Here is an 11,298-nt window from a genome sequence, read left to right on the forward strand (position 1 = left end):
AGGGAAAGTTGGACGTAATACTCCATTTCATTTCATGCAAGCGTGACCACCTGATACTAAAAACTCTTACGGTTAAAAGTATTACACAATACGTGTAATTATCTTAATTAAGATGTTAATGATCTACAAGTTAATTAACCCAGAGAAAAAATGAAAAAAATATACTGTTGATGGCTATATAAACACCCTGTGAATTGCTGATACCAACATTGACAGCTAGCATCCTCTCGACTACTTATAGCATCATCTGAACGATTTGTAGCATCTTCTTGGCGAATTACATCACAACATCTTCTAGCATTATCCTCACGTTTTGGAAACCATCGAATAATCAGTTAAAATGAATTTCAAGTCTGGTCTTTTGGTTGCTGCAGCTGTTATTGTGATGGCTAACGGACAAGTTGTCCCTGGAGGTAAGTAGAAACTGAGACATGATCGTCTAACAAAAGCTTTAATGTTAGGTGGCATTCAGCTTAAATGTAGATCTAGAAGTCGCCGCCAGAAGAAATCAAGAAAGAAAAATTTAAATTTTGTATATGGTTTTATACAGTTACAGACTATGGCTGGCTGACAAGTCAAATACTTCTTAGTTGTAATTTACAGTATTTAAAACACAGTATAAATAAAGACATGTGGACTAAGATCGTCGCCCTGCATTAACCAGTTAGTATGCTGGGCGTACTATTTTGCAATCACAGACAAAATGAAACAGACTGGTACGTTCTCAATGAGAATTCTCTATGAAAAATTGACATGACTTGTTCGGTGAAATTTTAAAATGTTTTTCTTTTCAGTGTGTGATACTGTTATATGTATCAATGGATTCTGTTCGGTAAATGCTTTAAACCAGGCAGTTTGTCAATGTGAACCAGGATATAAACCCTCTGGTACTCCCCAAATCTGTGTAGGTAAGTCAGTGGCGATTTGGGTTTCGAGGATCCCCCTTTAGTTCGTGTTTCTAAACATCTTTATAATGATCTTACCACTTGGTATTTTATCTAGCCTTTTGGTAATGGTCATTCATCATTCACTAGACACTTTAAGCTGGTAACAATTTTAGCACTATCTGTACAGGACGGGGTGACTTGATTTAAGGTCATTCTAACATTTGTAAGTTACAGCAGCCTGATGACCAAAATTTCAAAAGCTACAACCCGACTTAAACTGTACCATCGTGGAAAAAACGACATAACGTGATCCACAAGACGAAAAAACCGTAAAAGAATAGACAAGGACGTTATCTGAGGGCTATATATCCTGAATCATTCTCTTTTTAGATATTGACGAATGTGTGGAATACGATACTCTGTGCAATAATCAAGCTGGATGCTGTAATTTCCTCGGTACCTATGCCTGTCTTCGTAAGTATTTTTCCAACGTTTTTGTCCATTTGTCACTCGAGTATAATAAGAGCTACGAAATAATCTTAATCTAAATGGAACTGGACGACATCATTATGGTAGAATGAGAAAGATTTGGATAAAAAAGGAAGGGATAAAGGAGCCGTAACCTTAGGAATGTTTAATGTGATGCAGACCCATGTCATGACATCTAATCGCTTACGGGAGACTGGGAGTACAATGAAACGCGTTACATTAGTCAATCGGCGCCGTGAAAGAAACGGTCCAACATAAAACAACTGAGTTGTGAGTTGCGTTCGGTACTCATGACCGCTTGATTATTCGTAACCATACGCAACTGGTTAGCAACATGGTGTGAGGGCACCTTCAAGTTTCAAAATGTAACATCCACAATATGTATTCTCTTTTGCAGCATGCTCAGCCTTTACAAACAAACAAGCACGAATTCCCAACTCGTTACTTCGACGTATCTCTGACAGAAAATAAACCAAGACGCAACTTTACTATATACTTTTCCTTTCCTCCTTCTCTCTCTATTTGTTTCGTTTTTTTTTATTCATTTAATTTTCAGTTAAGAAAACAATGTTTCTTATGGTATATTTTCAGATAAAGTACACATTTTATTTTTCTCAATGTTATTTCACTTATTAAGAACGTTTTTTCTTGTAATTCACAGAAGGAAGGACAATGTAATTTCAGTAATATTTTTTTCTATGTAATTTTAGTTATTTGAGACATTTTTCTATGCAATTTCAAGTAAAGGATATTTTTCAATGTCACCCTATTTGGGATATTTTGTAAACAGTTTTTTTAAACCAATTCAATTTATTAACGTTTATATTCGAGAGTGACCATTGAGGGCAATAACAGTCTTCAAATAGCGGTTACCTGGTCACAGAGAGTAAAATATCGCCATCAAATGGCCAAACTCATAGCCCGAGGAGACATATTTAATCCTGCCGTATGTTTTGTTCATCCTTTTGATGTTCGCCGCTATTTTGATAGAATGATGAATTTTCGAATCATGTTATTTCAACTCAAAACTTGTTTTGCACAGTTATTTTTAGATCTACAGGGCAAAGAGAGGACACGATTTTAACATCCGAATATATCTAATGAAATGGAGTTTTTCGTCCTCCTGTGCCTTAATCATCAAATGAAGGAGGGAAAAAACTTTTTTAACATAGCACTTGTTTTGGATGTATAGACTATAGGAATATTTTTCATAAATGCAGGACATATCTTAATGCAGTGGTTCCCAACCTATTTCAGTCTGCAATATTTGCAGCATGTGATTATGTGAGGTTCTCTCTCCACTAAACCAGTTGGCCGAACCCCTTACACCCTAGTCCCACATCCCCTGGATTTCTTAATGAAATTGAGATTTACGTCCTAATACCCTTAATGCGCCAAAGGACATACACAACACAGATTTATCTAGAACAGTAAATGAAATGAAATGAATGGAGTTCTACGTCCCATTTTTCTGCACCTTATTGGCCAGACGGACAACTCCTTAAAGTGTGCAACGATGGAAATTTTGCCAGGACAACACCGTCCAAACGTCCCCATTGTCAGTCCCCTGACTGGGGGAAACCAGGTTGAATAATTAGAAAGTATTATTTCGACCTATGCCGGGATTGAACCCCTTAGAACGGTAAGACCACACCTTGTCAAATTTAGGTGATTCATTTTGACGGTTACACCCCATTTAAGAAATTACAATACATTACATTATTTGTTTTATTTAGTACAGAAATCATGAATAAGTCGCAACGCGTTCATTTGTCTTGTACAGTTCGCTGATGCATGTCGTCGTGTCAACAAATTATTTATTTTCCACCTCCTCTCAATAGCAATAAATACAGAGGGTTAAAGGAAGACTTGGGCCGATATTGGCAAGCTGAAAATACAAAACAACAAACATCTTTAATACGAAAGGGGTTGCCCGAATGCCCGTTCTCATATAATCGCAGGCTGTGGATTATAAGGGCCAGGATGATCCACGTTTAGAAATGCACACAATAACAGAATCTAAATTCATAACAATACATGAAATTATTGAATTATAGACTGGTTATCAAAAAACAAAGGAAAACGTTTTAACTTACTTCTTTCTCGTGTGCATCTAAATCTACCAGCCTCGTTACAGCATCTAAATGGAGAGCACGGATTGGTTGGATTTTCCAGACATTCGTCTATATCTAAAATGATAAAAAAAAAATTCATAATCAATACACATATCTTTTTCAAAACAAAACCCTGACTTGAGGTTTGTCTGCAATATAATAACGTAGTACCCTTGATGGTTATATATATATATTAGATAGTCTGAAACATAGATAGAGGAGAGTGTGCGTGTTTTGGGTGCTATCAAGTATTATCAAGCAGCAACAAAAAAGCAATGACTCCAGCGTGTCACCACAAAACCGGTAGATTTATGTTCAATGGGGTAATGCAAGAAGTTATAAGACGAATATTTTACTTACCTACACAGTATTGTGGGATAGTCGCAATAGGTTTATATCCCGGATAACAGTTACAGGACGGTACACCAGCTGCATTCAATTCACATACACCGTTCACACATGGGAATAAGTTACAGGCGGCTGGAAGGCAAGGACAATGTCAAATAACAGAATGTTGTGTCCCATTTGTCTGCACGTTTTGTTCAATGAAGATGGTCAGCTTAAACAATTAAGAAAGCTGAAAATCAGATTACAATTTCGTATCGTTCTCGTTTTCTGATATTTTTAGTCTGCATAGTAATCTTAGAAGATTTCTACCAAACGTCCCTCCCTAATGTGGATTTTCATCCAATCACAGCGTGTTAATTAGAACCCGTTTCTTGATAAGATAGTTTTATTAAATTGACTCGGTAGCTACTGTGAAGCAAACACTGAACAGGGTTAATCTCATCTGAGCAAATGTCAGCCATTTCAACTAATGTTACAATAAACTCAGTTGTAAATGGACAATCCAAGAAAATCAGTACGAAGAGGCTTGATCAAAGACCACCTGGTAGACATGAGAACCTAATTTGTTATCCTTGTAAAATATGGAGGTTCACCAACGACCAGCTTGGCATGATCATTGAAAATTTAAGTTGTTACCACCCCTCCCACTATCAAAATTGTTATCATTGTGAGAAATTGCCTGTGAGCCGGCCTTGACAACTTTGTGGCCTCCACTCTAGCACTTGTTCCCAACAACTCATTCTTCTAAGAAACGCCACTGCCAAACTATACCAAGAAATAGGCTACCTACCTTGCCCAGATATTTGTGAAAAACATGCCACGAACACTAAGACGCTTAGAGAGACTGTATACGAATTCATTCTTTCGCAGTTTTAATTTCCCTTTTCCAACAGTATATACCTCTATTTCAGTTGATACTCCAACGGCCCATTTTATACGATTTTCGTAGTGTTACGTATAATGCCATAATCGCTCAAATAAAAAACAGCAGAAAAAGCTGCTCGAAAATTGACCTTTGTCTACACAGTTTTGTCCTCTAAAAAATCTAAGGTAGCAATTTATTATCTTTGTCGTGTTTAGTAATCCATCTCCAGTTGAAAAGAAATGAAGTTTTACTTCCTAATTTTTTTGCCAGGTCGGGATAATGACGACGGGCAATGTTATGCAGTGTTCAATGTCCAAAATTTGCTACCCGTAGCATTAATCCACTAGTAACCAGATCATTAACGTGCACATCTGCAAGCAATTTGTAGTCCGATTTATGTGTCATATTGAACATCTTAGTATATTATTATGATTTAAAAATGAAGCGTAACTTTATTTTGGCCAAATGTGGTGTATGGCAGTAGGACAAAGTAGCATGTAAACACCATTTCATATTTTATAGCCTGATAAGACACAGAACAGTAGGATGTCAAGATTCATTTCATTTGTTTGGGACACGACTTTAGTAAGTCCGGGACATGATTTAGTCATAATAACTGGTATTGGTAACATAATAAGGTGCAGAAAGGTAAGACATAAAACTCCATGTCCTTTCATTAACCTTTAACACCATCGATGAGTGAAATACATAATGTCCATTGTCCTTAGATGACCTTCACGATAAATGAGCATAACAAACCAACTTTCGGACACTGAAAAAAGGCCATCTATTTCGATTTTGTCATTTTGAAGTATGGTGTTCATAACAAAACGACATCGGCATTTCAAAATCAAATTTTCTTTTGTCTACTTACTCAAAAAGTGAGGCAAATCCCATAAAACGCATAATAATATGTCAGTCCAATACAATAATACATGGGGCTGTTTTTTTTTGCTCTAATGATAGATGACCTATCTTAGATAGTATATAAATACAATAGTTGCAGTAAATCACCAATTTCCCAATTCTATGATATCAGTTAACGTTAACTCTACCAACCAAACCGAAAATCACCATTTCCATTCGAACAACCGAAAACGCCAATATGAACTATCTGTTTTTCTCGGCGATTTTGATAGCGTCAACAGCAACTATTTATGCCCAAGTAAATGGTAAGTAAAGATTTATATTTTAAGTTTTTACATCGTCATGAGAATGGGATGTAAAAATTTCAATTTCCTTTCTTTCAGTTAGCTGTAGAACAACAGGACGTAAAATTCCGTAACGCACTTTGTTTACTGAAAAGGAAAGGCAGAAGCATTTATATAAATAGAAATTTCAGAATTTCAGAAAAGCTGAAGTTCTCATCTATATCATCATCTTCACAATGTTAAGCTATTACGAACTTCATAATTTACCTTGACTACAATAGCTACTTGTACACCACGGAATGAATCGATTTATTACATTGTACACCAGCCAATACAGCCAATCAGAGCCCTCGACAGTATTCGCTAGCGTACAATCCAATCAAATCTGTACAAACTGCCATGTTACAAGAAAATGTGACTATGTCTATTGCAGTCACGGTATAAGTCCGTAATAGCTTAGAATTGTGAAATGCTAAATCACTTGATCTCCATTTTGAGATACATAAGTAACATTCAGTTATTCCTCTTGGCTTAAGGCACACAAAAAAAGGCATGTGAACGCAATAGAAGTCATAGTATAGCGGGTATAGTTTCACCTATTTCTTTTCACTTTAGAATATTTCGACATGACTATTTTCCTGGACTTAAAACAAAACACATCAAAATCTACTGGTGAACGCAACATAAGCTAAATATCCTTTGTTTTTCATCATTCATTAGCCCATAAGGTGTAGAAAAGTAGGACGTAAAATTCCATTCATTTCATTTCATTTTCCAGTGCCACAATGTGCAGGGTTTCAGTGTATTTCGGGTACGTGTAATATTACGGTAGCTGGTGTACCCTTCTGTCAGTGTTTTACTGGTTTTAAACCATCCAATATCATCAGTGTTTGCGAAGGTAAGACAGTTACTTTTTATTTTTTCAAAATCAGACATTGTTTTGTCATGGATCCCCTTCCATAAAATAGTACCAATTAAAAATACAATCATTTGTTTTAGTTACTCCCTTCCATAATAATTTCAACATGTCTCAATCTCATCTGTAATCAAAATGGTTGCACGTTTGAGCATAACTATTTCCAGTCTGTGAACTTTTATAAAATATACAAGAAAGTGAGTCCGTGAACTCCAAAGAGGGGACACAACTCTTGTTAATTTTTTTTTATCAATTTAGATATTGATGAATGTAAACAGAACAATCAGTTATGTCAAGGTTTTTACTGTTGTAATGAGCCTGGAGCCTACACCTGTAGCGCACACCGTAAGTGTCATTCGTATATATCTTCTAGACTACTGCCACTCTCGTGGCTAAAGTTTCCTCATTGTACACTGCATGGTTGGTCGTATAATTCTGACAAGGATGGTCAATGAAATGCTAAACGTTAAACTCATTTCACTCAAAAGTGGATACGTTGGAAACGGTGGCTGAGCCATTTTTACGTAAATTTTTTCCCCCCCCCCCCCCCCATTTAATCCGACACTGGGTGAAATTGATATTTATTTCGGTTATTCAACTCTCTTTTACTAATATTTTGTATTGTAGTACTTCAAGGGAGGTAACTAAAGAATAGCAAACAATCCTCTCGAGAATAGGGGTACACAGAGGGTCCAGACTGACTTAATGGAGTGGGGGACAACTTTCGAGGTTGAAATTTAACCATTTTCTTGGAAGGGCGAGGGGAAATAGACAAATTTCTAGTCTTGATTTGCATCTTTGGGTATCAGTCCCGGCAAACGTCTGTGGTTCCGGAAAAATGACCAGATTATGATGCCACTATTACAAACATCATTGGACACTTGCACAGTGGCCCAACTAGATGAATGGGGGACTAAAGTGGGTTGGGGCTCCTCACTTCAGAACTATTCTTTATAAGCTCCCCTGCATTCTGAATCACTGTCTATCCAATGCCTGTTAATGGAAGATTTTTAGGGTGTGGTGTGGTTCAACCATTCCTTATGGTATTTCGGCCACTTCACTTACAGATTCAACTTATCATATCATTCCGATTTCTTGACAAATTCTTGACAAATTGTGGTTCCTATTCAATACCTTGTCTAGACTATGACGTCATTATGGTAAACACCATTCAGAAGAACTGTGAAGCAAAGCTGCATATTCTTTTTTTTTCAGCTTGCAACCAAAGAAATTTCAACCGAAGGAACGATCTAAGTTCTCTTTTCTTTTTGCTACCATTTTTGGGTGAGGCAAAGAAGAAATAGGTCACATACCGAAACGTAGCAGTGTTCACTAATCTAATTGAATTAAAGACATTTCGTTTCGTGTCTTATCTGAATTTGACTCAACTCACAGGAAAAAAAGAAACAAAACAATCAAATTTTGGACATTTGTGAGAAAGCTCTTATTTCATGGTCCTGGTATCTAGTCCATTCTAGACATGTGATTGGTCAATAATATGACTGCAAAATTATTACAAAATCAGAGTTCATGGTATGGATCATCTTCATAATGTCAGGATATGACCAACTGCGTCGTATTACCTTGACAGCAATGGCCACCTTTCTTAAATCACGGAAATGCAGCAATTTGGTTTGATTGTACGTTATCGAATACAGCCAATCAGGGTTCTCAAATGAAACGTTTACAGTCTCTCTGTCTCGGGCTCTGTATGACTGGTTTTTAAATGCACGAAATTCAATAAAATCGCCGATTTTTGTGATACAAGAAAGGTGGCTATTGCAGTCAAGGTATAAGACGGACTTGGTATTGACATCGTGAAGATGGGTATTGATGATCCCCTGCATTTTGCTCAGACTGGCTGTTCACTGTTCATTGTCCACTGTTTTGTATATATAATTGTATATTAAACATTAAGATACTACGTTGATGCTTTTCTTTTTCCCCTATATATCTTGTCCTCCTTGACACTATAGCGATCATCAGTTGTTTATAGTTGCTAATAATGAAAGTGATCGCTATTCTTATTCGCTACAACTGGTGATAGCTATTGTGTTTATTTACTCATCAGCTCATAAAGCTAAGAAACCAAGGTGGTGTCGTGTCACTGCAGATACCATTAGATACTACTGGCTCTAAAGGAGATTTCATAGCAGACACGAATATATTCGTTTTCGGGGATCAATCTGAAAGCCTTTTTGTCTCAGAAACGGGAATTGTTCATGTAACAGTGTACAGGTCAGGGGAATACTTTAAGAAAAGGGTATGTTTTGTTTGAATTGAGCTCTTGTAAACAGCTCTTTCTAAGAGCCTCCATTTTGAAGAACAGTTTAAGACTTGATAGATCAAAAATTATCGTACATCATATTTTCTTTTATAGACGCTATCAACAAGACGTACAACTTTTGGATACTCAAATTTTCAGGACAGGCAAATTTCTTGTTTGAGGTATAATTGAAGGAATTATGTTATTTTCGTACAGTTCTATAACTTCTTGAAAAAAAACATATTGTTTTGAAGTCTCAAATTTCGATGGTAACCTTTGCATAAAATTACTGATTAGCTTAGTTGAATGTTGACCCGGAAGTGCCGATAAAATAGCGAAAAAGAAACACAACCGGTTCACTGCTAAAATATCCACTGCGTATGTCAACAAACATTTTTCATTGAGGGAAAAAGTGGAATTTGGCGAATAACGGACACCAGAATATATAACCATACATGGACTTGGTTCCATTAATATTCATAAAACCATGCCTCCAAAATCGTTTATCCATATTAATCTGTTGCTTTCCCACCCCTTCCCAATGTGCAATCTATGTGAAACTTAGCAGAGAAAAACTTACATCTATCCTTAGTATTCACTATAAATTCCAGACAATTCCAACACTTCCTTCCATCTTAAATTAAATTCAAAGTGTTGAACTTTTTCCCCGATAATGGAGAAATGGCAGGGGTGGGTTTTAAAGGCGCCCCTACAGAATCTACCGGAAATAAAGCAAATGCGCTAAAAATATCCTACAGCAAGAAAATGAATATTTATTGTTTCGTTTTATTTTCAAAATAATTTTGATTCCATTATATTGAGGTCATCAAAAATTCCAAAAAAATTGACTAGTTTCGTTTCTTATTATTAAAATCTGATAGCCTAAAATTTAAAAATACTCGTTTTAACGCATTTTTCGGTGAGGTAAGAGCGGTAGTGCGGTTGGCACGCAAATGGAAGGGCTAACTGAATCTTCGTCGTACTTTCTTTACTGAATCATTCAGACTAGAGAAGTTTCGACCAAATTGTCAATTTTAAGACAGATCAGATACTATGTTAAATCAATCGCTAGAGTCATGTCTCTATGCCCATATTGCTGCAGCGCATCCCGAACATATCGATTGCGATATTGACACAAAACTTTGCAATCTGACTTGACGTATCTTGATAACTCGCACTATGTTTAATCAGTCACCAAAGTCATGGCTCTATGCCCCTATTGACCAATTGTAATCTGATCTCAGAAATGGGAATTTTATTTCCGAAAATGGCTTGTAAAAACGGGAAAAAGCCGATGATGGACTAGGTCTTTAACAAAAGTTTTGCGTTTTATCAATTTTATCAAGCACGACTGTTTTGTCTAAACTGAAAGAGTGTGGATGGATACACTAAACGATTTCTATGAAACTTGAGAAAATCGACTTTAGCAGAAATAGCTGCTAAAAACAGACTTCATACCGAAATGCCTCCAGTTTTAAGGAGTGCTCCATGTTTTGTCAGCCAGGTACAAACCTGTCCCTTTTTTAACAAAAATATTTCAACCTACGAAATAAGTGGTTGCATAGCAAGATACGCCCACTTTCCTGATACATTTTCAGTATATCAAGGGCAGTCACCTATCTGTGTCAAATCATACCAAAAATCTAATTTTTGCAAGATATTGTTGATTTAAACAAACACACATTATTTAACAAAATTCTGACATAAACTGTCACCTCTATCGCCAACAAATTTTGATGAAATTTTACTAAGTCCTAGGCAATAACTCAAATTCTGTTGATCGAAAAATTCAATCTTGACTAAGATCTCATCATTATAAATGATCATACCAAATTTCATTTAAATCGGGTGAAAACTGTACTCTCTATTGTGTTCACAAACAAATTTTGACGCGTTTTGCATAAGTCAAGGGCAATAACTCAAAAACTGTTCATCGAAAAATCGTGAATATCGAACTTGTCCAAGATCTCATCAATATAAATGATCACACAAAATTTCATTCAAATCAGATGAAAACTGTAGTCTCTATCGCGTTCACAAGCCAATTTTGACGCGTTTTGGCTAAGTCAAGGGCAATAACTCAAAAACCGTTCATCGAAAAATTGTGAATATCGAACTTGTCCAAGATATTGATAAATGATCACACCAAATTTCATTCGAATTAGATGAAAACTGTAGTCTCTATCGCGTTCACAAGCCAAATGTGGATAGACGGACCGACGGACGGACCGTCGGACCGACGGACATGGGTGACGACAATAT

At 36.3% G+C, this 11,298-nt stretch overlaps 3 protein-coding genes across 3 annotated transcripts; 2 read left to right on the forward strand and 1 right to left on the reverse strand.

The window, feature by feature from the left end:
• Window positions 1-228: 228 nt before the first annotated feature.
• On the forward strand, window positions 229-2,604 carry LOTGIDRAFT_239217 (hypothetical protein). The gene is made up of 4 exons (XM_009053991.1): window positions 229-413; window positions 795-908; window positions 1,278-1,361; window positions 1,774-2,604. Exons 1-4 carry the CDS (start codon window positions 341-343, stop codon window positions 1,845-1,847), a joined length of 345 nt encoding a protein of 114 aa, XP_009052239.1. The 5' UTR covers window positions 229-340; the 3' UTR covers window positions 1,848-2,604.
• Window positions 2,605-3,091: 487 nt separating this feature from the next.
• LOTGIDRAFT_239218 (hypothetical protein) lies at window positions 3,092-4,734 on the reverse strand. Its single transcript, XM_009053992.1, has 4 exons — window positions 4,629-4,734; window positions 3,851-3,970; window positions 3,473-3,565; window positions 3,092-3,264 (listed from the first exon to the last, which is right to left on the reverse strand). The coding sequence occupies exons 1-4, from the start codon at window positions 4,696-4,698 to the stop codon at window positions 3,194-3,196; spliced, it is 354 nt and encodes a 117-aa protein (XP_009052240.1). The 5' UTR covers window positions 4,699-4,734; the 3' UTR covers window positions 3,092-3,193.
• Window positions 4,735-5,732: 998 nt separating this feature from the next.
• LOTGIDRAFT_239219 (hypothetical protein) lies at window positions 5,733-8,693 on the forward strand. The gene is made up of 4 exons (XM_009053993.1): window positions 5,733-5,875; window positions 6,633-6,752; window positions 7,029-7,115; window positions 7,986-8,693. The coding sequence occupies exons 1-4, from the start codon at window positions 5,809-5,811 to the stop codon at window positions 8,072-8,074; spliced, it is 363 nt and encodes a 120-aa protein (XP_009052241.1). The 5' UTR covers window positions 5,733-5,808; the 3' UTR covers window positions 8,075-8,693.
• The last annotated feature ends 2,605 nt before the right edge of the window (window positions 8,694-11,298 follow it).

Source organism: Lottia gigantea (genome assembly GCF_000327385.1).
Source record: "Lottia gigantea unplaced genomic scaffold LOTGIsca_207, whole genome shotgun sequence".
NCBI classification, from domain to species: domain Eukaryota; kingdom Metazoa; phylum Mollusca; class Gastropoda; family Lottiidae; genus Lottia; species Lottia gigantea.